Genomic DNA, 13,554 nt, shown 5'->3' with positions numbered 1-13,554 from the left:
CCATTCCGAGCCATCAGCGAATCTATGCGATAATACTGCTCCTACGCCATAAGGGGATGCATCGCATGCCAGTCTGATTGGCAGTGATGGGTTGTAATGAGCCAAAACTTCCTTGGATGTGATTAAGTCTTTGCATTTATGGAAGGCACGTTTACAGTCTTCGCTCCATTTCCAAATTACTCCTGTTTGTAGCAGTTCATTAAGGGGGTGCAGAAGAGTTGATAAGTTCGGTAAAAATTTATGATAGTATAGCGGTCCCACGGGTTGTTCTTTATATTGAGATACATAATTCTCTTTAACTTAACTTATGCATGTATAACTTACTTTCCTTTAGTTTAACTTATTTATGCATGTATAACTTACTTAACTGTGTGTATTTAATTTATTTAATAGTATTACTTACCAGTTAGGGCTGTTACCCCTTTAACTTACTTGTTGGGCCGTTGCCCCTTTAAGAGCCGACCTAACGCGCTGACGTCATGCATCACGTGACGCATGCGTGTCGGCCGCCGACCTAACGTGCTGACGTCATATGTCACCACGCATGCGCATTGGCTGCCGGCCCGATTCGGGCTCCCAAGACGGCCGCCGGCATAGTTCGGCCTACCGCGACTTCGGCCGCATTGGCCAGCAGGCGGGAGGGAAGTGATTCTTTGCTCCCGCAGCAAGTACTGGCATAGCCCGGCCTAATGACTTCAGCCTTAAAGGCCTGCTTCCGTACTGGGGAGATGCACCCATAATGGCGCAGGTCACGTGACCGCTTAAGCGCTCGTGAACGTGTTGACGTCACGACGCGGTCACGTGACGCCCTAAGTGCGGGAATAAAGAGAGGAGTGGGAAGAGGCTCCTCACTCGCTCCCCACGGGACTGGGACGCAGTCCTTGCGGAGTCCCCGCTGGGACAACACCTACAATATGGTGCTCCTGCAGTCAGCCATCTTACCTGCTGTAACTATCCTGTTTTGGTAAGACCTACAACATGGTGTTCCTGCAGTTAACCATCTTACCTGCTACCTTACCTGCTGTAATTATCCTGTTCTGGTAAATAAACCTCTTATTTATAGTTCGTCGAAGTTAAACTCTTTTATTTAGTGGCGATTTACACGAACCACTACTATAGTAATTTATCAATCCCAGGAACTACCTTAATTGTGAAACATTTTCAGGTGCTGGGGCTTTTATGACCGCTTCAATTTTTTCAGGTGACTTATGCAACCCTTCCTTATTAATTATGTGGCCACAATATGATATTTGATTCTAGAAAAATTCGCACTTGGGGCGATTTGCTCATAGGCCCCGTTCTCTCAGCCTAGTGAGCACCTGCTCCAAATTGGCAAGGAGCTTGCTGTCATTTTCTCCTGTTACAAGGATGTCGTCTAGGTAGTATTGAGTCCCCGGAATCCCTTGGAGGACTTGCTCCATAGCTCTTTGCCAGATAGCTGGAGCTGATGCTACTCCGAAAACCAGTCGATTGTACTGGTACAGGCCTTTGTGTGTATTTATCGTGAGATACTTTTTAGAGGCCTCTTCAACCTCCACCTGTAGATATGCCTGTGCCAAGTCAATTTTGGTGAAACGTTTCCCTCCGGATAGTGAGGCGAAAATATCTTCTATCCTCGGAAGAGGATACTGTACCATGTGAAGGACCGGGTTTACAGTCACTTTGAAGTCTCCACAGATGCAAATTTTTCTGTTCTTCAGATTTATCATTATTCAACGTTTTCTTCATGACCGGGACGATGGGTGTTGCCCACTCGCTCCAATCTATCTTGGATAATACGCCTGCCTTTTTCAAATTCTCCAGCTCTGCCTCGACTGCTGGACGAATTGCGTATGGCACCGGCCTTGCCTTAAAAAACTTGCGAATTGCCGCATCTTCCACTTATATTGAGGCGGTGATGCCGTTCAAGGTTCCTAGTTTCTCTTGAAACACTTCCTTGGCGTTGGCCAAGATGTCTTTTAATCGTTCAGGTATGATATCATCATCATTTTTTTCCTTACTGGTCACCGTCAGTGCCTGAATGGAGTGCCAGTCTAAACATATCTTCCTGATCCATTCACGTCCCAACAGCGGTGGACCACCATCTTGTAGAACGTATAAATACAACTTCTGTATTTCCTTGCCGTTGTATACAACAGGCACCTTTATTTTCCCTTTTGGGTATACTTTCTGCCCCGTATATGTTTTCAAGATAATGGATGTGTCTTTCAAATGTATATGCGGAAATAGCCGCTCGTAATCCCGTCGACTTATGACGGTTAGGGTTGATCCTGTATCTAGCTCCATTTTAACTGGGGACCCCGCTATCATGAGGGTAACCCAAATGGTCTGGTAATCTTCTTTGGCAATTACATTATGTAATTTGAGAGAGCTTAGTCTCTTGTTTCTGGAGTCGCTATTGCTCTTCTGGTCTTTGGAGCTACTGTCCGTCATCATTTGTACCTTTCTGTACTTTTCCTTATTGATTTTTATTCTGTCAGTGGATTTTTTGTTTCCAGATCGGCATACACGTGTAATGTGTCCCATCTTTCCGCATTGCCTGCATGCTTTGTCCTTGAACCAGCAGCCCCTCTGGTCATGGGTGGATCTGCCGCAGCGATAACATCTCTCGAAACCCCGTGTCATTTCATGGGTGCCGAAGTCCTGTGGCATTTGTTGTATCTTTGCAGCTCCTCTTGCTGCTGCTTCGTATGATACAGCCACACTGAAAGCCTTGTCCAGTGTCAAATCTTTCTCAGAAAGTAACTTTTTTTGTGTTCCTTCACTTAGGAGACCGCAGACGAATTTGTCTCGTAGAGAATCTGCCAGTCCTGTCCCGAATTGGCAGTGTAGGGTATCAACAATCTCCTTAAAATTCTTGTCCATCGGTTTGGCTGGAGTGATTAAGTTTCATAACAGCCGTATGTCCTTGTGCCCATTAGACTTAGAAGTACCGTTGCCTTTTTATCATCTTTTATTTCATTCACTGTGCAATATTTCTCCACTCTTTCCACATATGTGGTCCAATTCTCTATATCTTTATCGAAAGCATTAATATTGCCAGCCTTAGGCATCTTGAAAAAAAAATGGCGCCTCCCGCGCTTTCCTTCCTTTCCTGCAGAAAAAATGGCGCTTCCTACGCTTTCCCGCCGCTGCTGCTGCTGACAACGCTGTTTTCCGCGGTTTTTATTTACAGGTGGAGACTCGTTCTTGCCGGACTCTCTGGGACTTTTCCCTCCCTCTGCTTGTCCGAATGCCGACCTGCTTTGCAGCGCCGGCCATCTCCTGAGTGCTCCCCCCCTCTGTCTGTGTTTGCCTCCGCCTTTGCTGCTCAGCCCTGCTGCAGAGCCAGCCGATGGAGCCCCAGCCCACCGCCCAGGAAGGACTATTGCAGTACCTGCCACCAGCTCGGCTAGCTGGTGAAACCACAGCTTTCTTTTTTTGCTTTTCTTCGACTTTGGACGTCTGAGGAATCGATGTCCTTGAGGTGCTGCCGAATTGCAGGTAAGTCCGTTTCCAATTCGTCGCCACTGTTGAATCCATGTGTTAATAGAGACATGGAAGGCAGGAGTAGGTTTCACAGGTGTTTACTGAACAAAGTCTGGAGGTGAAGTAACTGATACAACACAATATACAGGCTTATACAGCCCGAGTGGCCATTACCGGCATTACAGTACACAGGGGGCTCTTAAAGGCACATACACTACAGAGGAGTCCACACAGGTGGGGCAGATGGTGGTTGACGGGGCGGGTGGGTGGGGTGATTAGGTTGACGTACGTTCTTTGCCCTTGGCTTCCGCTTACTCCCAGTGAACAGACTCGAGGTGTTCGGTGCCTTCCCGATGCTTCTCCTCTTTGTGCGGTCTTGGGCCAGGGATTCCCAGGTGTCGGTGGGGATGTTACACTTTTTCAAGGAGGCTTTGAGGGTGTCCTTGAAGCGTTTCCTCTGCCCACCTTGGGCTCTCTTGCCGTGCCGGAGCTCCGAGTAGAGCGCTTGTTTCGGAGTCTCGTATCGGGCATGCGGACAATGTGACCCATCCATCGGAGCTGATCGAGCGTGGTCAAAGCTTCGATGCTGGGGATGTTGGCCTGAGCTAGAACACTGGAGAAGCTGGGATTGTTCTCCTTAGACCAGAGAAGGAGGTTAAGGGGAGATTGACCAGAATGGTACCAGGGATGGGGGACTTCAGTTACGTGGAGAGACTGGAGAAGCTGGGATTGTTCTCCTTAGAGCAGAGAAGGTTAAGGAGAGATTGGCCAGAATGGCACCAGGGACGAGGGACTTCAGTTACGTGGAGAGACTGGAGTTGTTCTCCTTAGAGCAGAGAAGATTAAGGGGAGATTGACCAGAATGGTACCAGGGATGAGGGACTTCAGTTATGTGGAGAGACTGGAGAAGCTGGGGTTGTTCTCCTTGGAGCAGAGAAGGTTGAGAGGAGATTTGATGGAGGTGTTCAAAATCGTGAGGGGGTCTGGACAGAGTAGAATGAGGGAAACTGTTCCCATTGGTGGAAGGCTCGAGAACCAGAGGACACAGATTTAAGGTGATTGTCAGAAGGTCCAAAGGCTCCTCACAGCTTACTGTCCCACCTAGCTTTGTATCATCAGCAAACTTGGATACATTACACTCGGTCCCTTCATCTAGGTCATTAATATAGATTGTAAATAGCTGATGGCCCAACACTGATCCACGCAACACCCCACTAGATACAGCCTGCCAACCTGAAAAAGATCTGTTTATCCCTACTCTCTGTTTTCAGTCCATTAACCAATCCTCTATCCATGCTACTATATTACCCCCAACCCCATGAGCCCTGATCTTGTGTTATAACCTTTTCTGTGGCACCTTATCAAATGCCTTTTGGAAATCCAAATATACTACATCCACTGGTTCCCCTCTATCTACCCTGCTAGTTACATCCTCAAAAAACTCAAATAAATTTGTCAAACACGATTTCCTTTTCATAAAACCATGTTGACTCTGCCTAATCATGTTATGATTTTCTAAGTGACTTGATACCACTTCCTTAACAATGGATTCCAGCATTTTCCAGATGACTGATGTAGCTTTCAAAAGCTGTTATAATAATGTGTCCGTGACTACACAAACCACTCTGGGTACAGGTATATTGTGTATCAGTAAAACAGTCCGTGACTACACAAACCACTCTGGGTCCAGGTATATTGTGTATCAGTAAAACAGTCCATGACTACACAAACCGCTCTGGGTACAGGTATATTGTGTATCAGTAAAACAGTCTGTGACTACACAAACCACTCTGGGTACAGGTATATTGTGTATCAGTAAAACAGTCCATGACTACACAAACCACTCTGGGTCCAGGTATATTGTGTATCAGTAAAACAGTCTGTGATTGCACAAACCACTCTGGGTCCAGGTATATTGTGTATCAGTAAAACAGTCCGTGACTACACAAACCACTCTGGGTCCAGGTATATTGTGTATCAGTAAAACAGTCCATGACTACACAAACCACTCTGGGTCCAGGTATATTGTGTATCAGTAAAACAGTCTGTGATTGCACAAACCACTCTGGGTACAGGTATATTGTGTATCAGTAAAACAGTCCGTGACTACACAAACCACTCTGGGTACAGGCATATTGTGTATCAGTAAAACAGTCCGTGACTGCACAAACCACTCTGGGTACAGGTATATTGTGTATCAGTAAAACAGATTTATTAAGCATTAAACATCCGGTACAAAGAAGTAGTACTTAACAAGAAGATAGTCACAGTCTGTTCGTTCAAACCCTAGCGTTCCTTCCGCGTGTCCGCGGCGCAAGTCTCCTGATGTATGTTGCTGTGTTCCATTGACCCATGCACGCTTCCTTGGGACCTTGCTGTGTTCTGTTGACCGAAGCTCCTATCAATCTCTGGTTACACGGTGCACGCTTTCGATGTTCAAATCCTGTACCTTTATACCCCTTTCCCTCTCGTTTTGCCTACATGGCAGTAATTAACCCTCTAACACCTGGTAAAAAGTCTTGCTCCCTCGTTACCCATCTTATGACCTTGTTTGATCCTTCTGACTTTTTCTCCATGCATAACAAAGTACCCTTATCTCAGATGTTCAGTTTTCACAGAACACTTCCTAGAATGTTGACGAAACAGTCGGTCCATCCGATAGCTGGACCAATGAAGGACGTCTCCAACTCTTATCTATCTCTCTAGTTTTTATCTCTTTAAGCATAATATTGCTGAATTCCTCGTCTCCATAAACTTAGCACAACATTCCATTACTTCAGTAATTTTAAACAGAGCTTTTTAGTCAGGTTGGCATAATCCCATCCTGCTTTGCTCTCAGCCATTCTCCATTTTATACAGGCTTTTAGGATCTTAACATACAATTTCACATATTACAGTTATATTAAAATGGTTATCGAATCTTAATAATGTTTACTAAATCCTACAAGTACACCCTATCCGACACTGATGTCAAGCTAACTGGCCTGTAGTTCCCTGTTTTTCCTCTCCCTCCTTTCTTGAATAGCAGTGTTACATTTGCGACCTTCCAATCCGCTGGGACCGTTCTACAATCTAGGGAATTTTGGAAGATCAAAACCAATGCATCCAAAATCTGTCCAGCCACCTCTTTTACAACCCTAGGATGTAGGGAGTCAGGTCCAGGGGATTTGTCGGCTTTTAGTCCCATTAGTTTTCCTAGTACCTAATGGGACTAATTAGCAATCTTGTTGTGCGAGGCCCCTTGGGTCGGAGTGATCATAATATGATAGAATTCTTCATTAAGATGGAGAGTGAAATAGTTCACTCAGAGACTAGGGTCCTGAATTTAAATAAAGGAGACTACGATGGTATGAGGTGCGAGTTGGGTAGGATTGATTGGGGAATGTCACTCAAAGGGTTGACGGTGGATGGGCAATGGCGAACATTCAATGATCGCATGGATGAACTACAGAATTTGTTCATCCCAGTTTGGCATAAAAATAAAACAAAAAAGGTGACTCAACCGTGGCTAACAAGGGAAATTAGGGATAGCATAAGATCCAAGGAGAGGACATATAAATTGGCCAGAAAAAGCAGTAAACCCGAGGAATGGGAGCAGTTTAGGCTCCAACAAAGGAGGACAAAGGGATTAATTAATAGGGGGGAAATAGAGTATGAGAGTAAGCTTGCAGGGAACATAAAAACTGACTGTAAAAGCTTTTATAGATATGTGAAGAGAAAAAGATTGGTGAAGTCAAACGTAGGTCCCTTGCAGTTAGAATCAGGGGAAATTATAATGGGGAACAAAGAAATGGCGGACCAATTAAATACATACTTTGGTTCTGCCTTCACAAAGGAGGACACAAATAACCTCCCAGAGATGTCGGGGAACATAAGGTCTAATGAAAGGGAGGAACTGACAGAAATCAGTATTTGAAGGGAAATGGTGTTAGGGAAATTGATGGGATTGAGGGCCGATAAATCCCCAGGGCCTGATAATCTACATCCTAAGGTACTTAAGGAAGTGGCCCTAGAAATAGTAGGTGCATTGCTGATCATCTTCCAAAATTCGATAGACTCTGGAAAAGTACCCATGGATTGGCGGGTAGCTAATGTTACCCCACTGTTCAAAAAGGGTGGTAGAGAGAAAATGGGGAATTATAGACCGGTAAGCCTGACATCGGTAGTGGGGAAAATGCTAGAGTCCATTATAAAAGATGTAATAGCAGAGCACTTGGAAAAAAGTGACCGGATCGGACAAAGTCAACATGGATTTACAAAATGTAAATCGTGCTTGACTAATCTAATGGAATTTTTTGAGGATGTAACTGGTAAAATAGATAAGGGAGAACCAGTGGATGTGGTGTATTTGGATTTTCAAAAGGCTTTCATTAAGGTCCCGCATAAGAGATTAGCGTGTAAAGTTAAGGCACATGGGATTGGGGGCAAGGTATTGACTTGGATAGAGAACTGGTTGGCAGACAGGAAGCAAAAAGTTGGAATAAACGGCTCTTTTTCTGAGTGGCAGACAGTGACTAGTGGGGTACCGCAGGGATCGGTCCTAGGACCCCAGCTATTCACAATATATATTAATGATGGACGAGGGAACTAGATGTAATATCTCCAAGTTTGCAGATGACAGAAAGCTGGGTGGGCGTGTGTGCTGTGAGGAGGATGCCGAGAAACTCTAGTATGATTGGGAGAGGTTGGGTGATTGGGCAGAATCATGGCAAATGCAAGATAACGTGGATAAATGCGAGCTTATCCACTTTGGTGTCAAAAACAGGAAGGCAGATTATTATCTGAATGGCAATAGATTGGGAGAAGGGGAAGTGCAACGAGACCTGGGTGTCCTTGTGCACCAGTCGCTGAAGGTAAGCATGCAGGTGCAGCAGGCGGTTAAGAAGGCAAATGGTATGTTGGCCTTCGTAGTGAGAGGGTTGGAGTACAGGAACAATGATGTCTTGCTGCAGTTGTACAGGGCCTTGGTGAGACCACATCTTGAGTATTGTGTGCAATTTTGGTCGCCTTATCTGAGGAAGGATGTTCTTGCCATGGAGGGAGTGCAGCGAAGATTCACCAGGCTGATACCTGGGATGGCAGGAATGACGTATGAGGAGAGATTGGGTTGATTGGGCTTGTACTCGCTGGAGTTTAGAAGAATGAGAGGGGATCTCATCGAAATTCATAAAATTCTAACAGGACGAGACAGACTAGATGCTGGAAGGATGTTCCCGATGGTTGGGGAGTCGAGAACCAGGGGTCACAGTCTAAGGATAAGGGTTAAGCCATTTCGGACAGAGATGAGGAGGAATTTCTTCACCCAGAGAGTGGTGAAACTGTGGAATTCTCTGCCACAGAAGGCAGTAGAGGCCAATTCATTAAATATATTCAAGAAGGAATTGGATATATTTCTTAAGGCTAAAGGGATCAAGGGATATGGGGAGAAGGCAGGGACCGGGTACTGAATTTGGATGATCAACTATGATCTTATTGAATGGCGGAGCAGGCTCGAGGGGCCGAATGGCCGACTCCTGCTCCTATCTTCTATGTTTCTATGTTTACCTTTTCTCTACTTCTATTAATGACGTTAAGTTCCTCACCCTCATCACCCCCTTGGTTCACCACCATTTTGGGTGTGCTTTTTGTGTCTTCTACTGTGAAGACATATTTTTAACGTTTCTGCTATTTTCTTCTTCCCCATAATAATTTCTCCTGCCTCAGCCTCTACGGGACCAACGTTTACTTTTGCTACTCTTTTCCTTTTTACATACTTGTAGAAACTCTTACAATCTGCTTTTATATTTCTTGCTATTTTTCTCTCATTCTACTTTTTCCCTTTTTATCAATTTGTTGGTCAACCTTTACTGGTTTCTGAAACTCTCCCAATCCTCAGCCTTACTATTATTCTTTGCAACATTATAAACTTCTTCTTTCAATCTAATGCTATCCTTAACTTCTTTCGTTAGCCACGGTTGGATCACTTTTCCCGTGGAGTTTTTGTTTCTCAATGGAATGTATTTTTGTTGAGAATTATGAAATATTTCTTTAAACGCTAGCCACTGCTTATCTATCGCTATACCTTTTAATCTATTTTTCCAATCTACCTTAGCCAACTCACCCCTGATACCTATGCAATCGGCTTTATTTAAGTTTAAGACTCTAGTTTTGGACTGAGGCAAGTGCCTCTCAAAATTAACGTAAAATTCTATCATATTATGATCACTCTGCCCCAGAGGATCCTTTACTATGAGATTGCTAATTAACCCTGTCTCATTACACAACACATGATCTAAAATAGCCTGTTCCCTGGTTGGGTCCATGACATATTGTTCTAGGAAACTGTCCCAAATGCATCCCATGAACTCATCCTCCAGACTGCCTTTGCCAATTTTATTTGTCCATTCTATTTGAAGATTAAAGTCCCCCAAGATTATTGCATCATTTTTATTGTAAGCTCCTACTATTTCACAGAAACAGAACAGAATCACAGAAACCCCACAGTGCAGATAGAGGCCATTTCGGCCCATCGAGCCTGCACCAACACATATCCCACCCGATCCCTGTAACCCCTACACCAACACATATCCCACCCTATCCCCGTAACCCCACATATTTAATCCCCCTAACACTAAGGGTCAATTTATCATAGCCAATCAACCTAACCCGCACATCTTTGGACTGTGGGAGGAAACCGGAGCACCCGGAGAAAACCCACGCAAACACGGGAAGAATGTGCAAACTCCACACAGACAGTCACCCGAGGCCGGATTCGAACCCGGGTCCCTGGCGCTGTGAGGCAACAGTGCTAACCACTATGCCACCGTATTTCTTGATTAATATTCTGTCCAATGGTTTAGCTACGGTTGGGGGGCCTATATATTACTCCTACCAGTGTTTTCTGCCCCTTGTTATTCCTTCGCTCCTTATTCTACTTCCTGATCTTCCGAGTCGAGATCCTTTCTCCCTTCCGCTTTTCAAAATGACAGCCACGGGATCTTTTACACCCACCTGAGAGGGCAGACGGGGCAGCGGTTTAACGTCGCATCCAAAAGATGGCACCTCTGACAGAGCAGCTCTCCCTCAGTACTGCCCTGGAGTGTCAGCCTAGATTACGTGCTCAAGTCTCCAGAGTGGGACTCAAACTCACGACCTTCTGACTCTAGAGGTGAGAGTGTCACCCACTGAGCCGAGGCTGACCCCTCTTAAATTCCAGCCTAGTTACTGGGGTTATCAGCATCTTCAAACCGCACCCCCGCCGCCCAACCCCATAATTGCCATTATTAACACAGAATAGTCCTTCATGTGATTGACAGCAGAATGGGACCAGTGCGCTCAGGTGTGAACTCGCTGGTGTCTCAGAAGGTTAGATGAACTGGTGAATCCCTTTTCACACATTGAGCAGGGGAATGGCCTCTCCCCAGTGTGAACTCGTTGGTGTCGCAACAGGTGAAATGAAGTGGTGAATCCCTTTTCACACACTGAGCAGGGGAACGGCCTCTTCCCGGTGTGGGTGAACTGGTGTTTCTGAAGATCGGATGACTGCGTAAACCTCTTCTCGCAGTGAGAGCAGCTGAACGGCCTCTCCCCGGTGTGGATGCGTCGATGCTTCTTCAGGCTCTTGGAGCATTTGAAACTCTTGTCGCAGACGGAACATTTAAACGGCCTCTCGTCAGTGTGAACCAGCTGGTGTTTCCGCAGATAGGTGAGACGAGTGAATCCTTTCCCGCACTCGGAGCAGGAGAACGGCCTCTCATCAGTGTGAAGCAGCTGGTGTTCCCGCAGAGTGGAGGGACAATTGAATCCTTTCCCGCACTCAGAGCAGGTGAACGGCCTCTCGTCAGTGTGAACCAGCTGGTGCATCAGCAGGGCGGAGGAGAAAGGGAACCCCTTCCCACACACTGAGCAGGTGAACGGCCTCTCCCCAGTGTGAACTTGCTGGTGCCGTATCAGGTCGCTGGATCTTCTGAAGCCCTTCTCGCAGTCGTGGCACTGAAAAGGGCTCTCATTGGTGTGAACACGCTCGTGTATCAACAGGTTGCAAGACTGGTTAAACCTCTTCTCACAGTGAGAGCAGGTGAACGCCTTCTCCCCGGTGTGAACTCGCCGGTGTCTCAGCAGGACGAATTGTTGAGTGAATCCCTTCCCACACACTGAGCAGGTGAACGGTCTCTCCCCGGTGTGAACTCGCTGGTGTGTCAGCATGTTGGATTTTTGAGTGAATCCCTTCCCGCAGTCGGAGCAGGTGAATGGCCTCTCCCCAGTGTGAACTCGCTGGTGTGCCCGCAGGGTGCTTGAATGAGTGAATCCCTTCCCACACACGGTGCAGGTGAACGGCCATTTCACAGTGTGACTGCGTTGATGAGTCTCCAGCTCGGAAAGGCAACTGAATCCCTTCCCGCATTCCCGACATTTGCACAGACTCTCCTTGCTTTGGTTACACTTGTGCCTCCCCAGGCTGCACCTTCGGTTGAATCCACGTCCACACATAAGACACGTGTGCAGTTTGCCTGCATTCTGAGTGCTGCTTTCTGCTTCCATATGTCGATGATATTCAGGTCCTGATGAATCGAGTGACTCTGTCAGATCTTCGTGTGAAGTTTGCGTGAAGCTGCCCGTCTTCAATTCCTCCCCTTGCAAGAGACAGTAAAAGAGGTTTATATAAGTAATTAATGTAAATACAGGAGAGATGGCTTGCATCCTAGGGTCTTGAGGGAAGTAGCGGTAGGGATTGTGGATGCATTGGTAATAATTTTCCAAAACTCACTGGACTCAGCAAAGGTCCCGGCAGATTGGAAAACTGCGAATGTAACACCCTCATTTAAAAAGGGTAGTAGGCAGAAGGCTGGAAACTATAGACTTGTTAGCCTAACATCTGTGGTTGGTAAGATGTTAGAGTCCATTATTAAGGAGACAGTAACGGGACATTTGGATAAACATAATTTAATAGGACAAACTCAGCATGGTTTCATGAAGGGGAAGTCATGTTTGACAAATTTGCTGGAGTTTTTTGAGGAAGTAACATACAGGGTGGATAAAGGGGAACCAGTGGACGTAGTGTATTTAGACTTCCAAAAGGCATTTGACAAGGTGCCACACAAAAGATTATTGCTCAAGATAAAAAATCACAGGATTGGGGGTAATTTTCTGGCGTGGGTGGAGGATTGGCTTTCTAACAGAAAGCAGAGAGTTGGGATAAATGGTTCGTTCTCAGATTGGCAACCAGTAACTAGTGGTGTTCCGCAGGGGTCAGTGCTGGGTCCCCAACTCTTTACAATCTATATTAACGATTTGGAGGAGGGGACCGAGTGTAACATATCAAAGTTTGCAGATGATACAAAGATGGGACGGAAAGTAGTGAGTGAGGAGGACATAAAAAACCTGCAAAGGGACATAGACAGGCTAAGTAAGTGGGCAGAGATTTGGCAGATGGAATACAATACTGGAAAGTGAGAGGTTATGCACTTTGGCAGGAAAAATCATAGAGCAAGTTATTATCTTAATGGCAAGAAACTGGAAAGTACTGTAGTACAAAGGGATCTGGGGGTCCTGGTGCACGAAACTCAAAAAGTTAGTATGCAGGTGCAGCAAGTGATCAAGGCGGCCAATGGAATGTTGGCTTTTATTGCTAGGGGGATGGAATATAAAAACAGGGAGATATTGCTGCAGTTGTACAAGGTATTGGTGAGACCGCACCTGGAATACTGCATACAGTTTTGGTGTCCATACTTAAGAAAAGACATGCTTGCTCTCGAGTCAGTACAAAGAAGGTTCACTCGGTTAATCCCGGGGATGAGGGGGTGGTCATATGAGGAGAGGTTCAGTAGATTGGGACTCTACTCATTGGAGTTCAGAAGAATGAGAGGCGATCTTATCGAAACATATAAGATTGTGAAGGGGCTTGATCGGGTGGATGTGGTGAGGATGTTCCCAATGATGGGTGAAACTAGAACTAGGGGGCATAATCTTAAAATAAGGGGCTGCTCTTTCAAAACTGAGATGAGGAGAAACTTCTTCACTCAGAGGGTGGTAGGTTTGTGGAATTTGCTGCCCCAGAAAGCTGTGGAAGCTACATCATTAAATAAATTTAAAACAGAAATAGATAGT

General features: G+C 45.7%; 1 protein-coding gene across 1 annotated transcript; it reads right to left on the bottom strand.

Annotated features, from left to right (window-relative positions):
* Positions 1-9,880: 9,880 nt before the first annotated feature.
* On the bottom strand, positions 9,881-11,963 carry LOC147084033 (uncharacterized). The gene is made up of 3 exons (XM_085979938.1): positions 11,958-11,963; positions 10,879-11,757; positions 9,881-9,907 (listed from the first exon to the last, which is right to left on the bottom strand). Exons 1-3 carry the CDS (start codon positions 11,961-11,963, stop codon positions 9,881-9,883), a joined length of 912 nt encoding a protein of 303 aa, XP_085836064.1.
* Positions 11,964-13,554: the final 1,591 nt, after the last annotated feature.

The sequence above is a fragment of the Somniosus microcephalus genome, unplaced genomic scaffold (assembly GCF_052327205.1).
Source record: "Somniosus microcephalus isolate GS21.2 unplaced genomic scaffold, FLI_Smic_1.0 scaffold4, whole genome shotgun sequence".
Lineage (NCBI taxonomy): Eukaryota > Metazoa > Chordata > Chondrichthyes > Squaliformes > Somniosidae > Somniosus > Somniosus microcephalus.
The sequence above is the reverse complement of the archived record's forward strand: the minus strand, read 5'-3'. Positions and strand labels throughout refer to the sequence as shown.

Excerpts from the sequence above, each read along its gene's own strand:
- LOC147084033 (XM_085979938.1), bottom strand. Across the intron at positions 9,908-10,878 it reads ACCTGTTGCGACACCAACGA|GAGCTTACAATAAAAATGAT; the intron begins GTTCACACTGGG and ends GTGAAATAGTAG.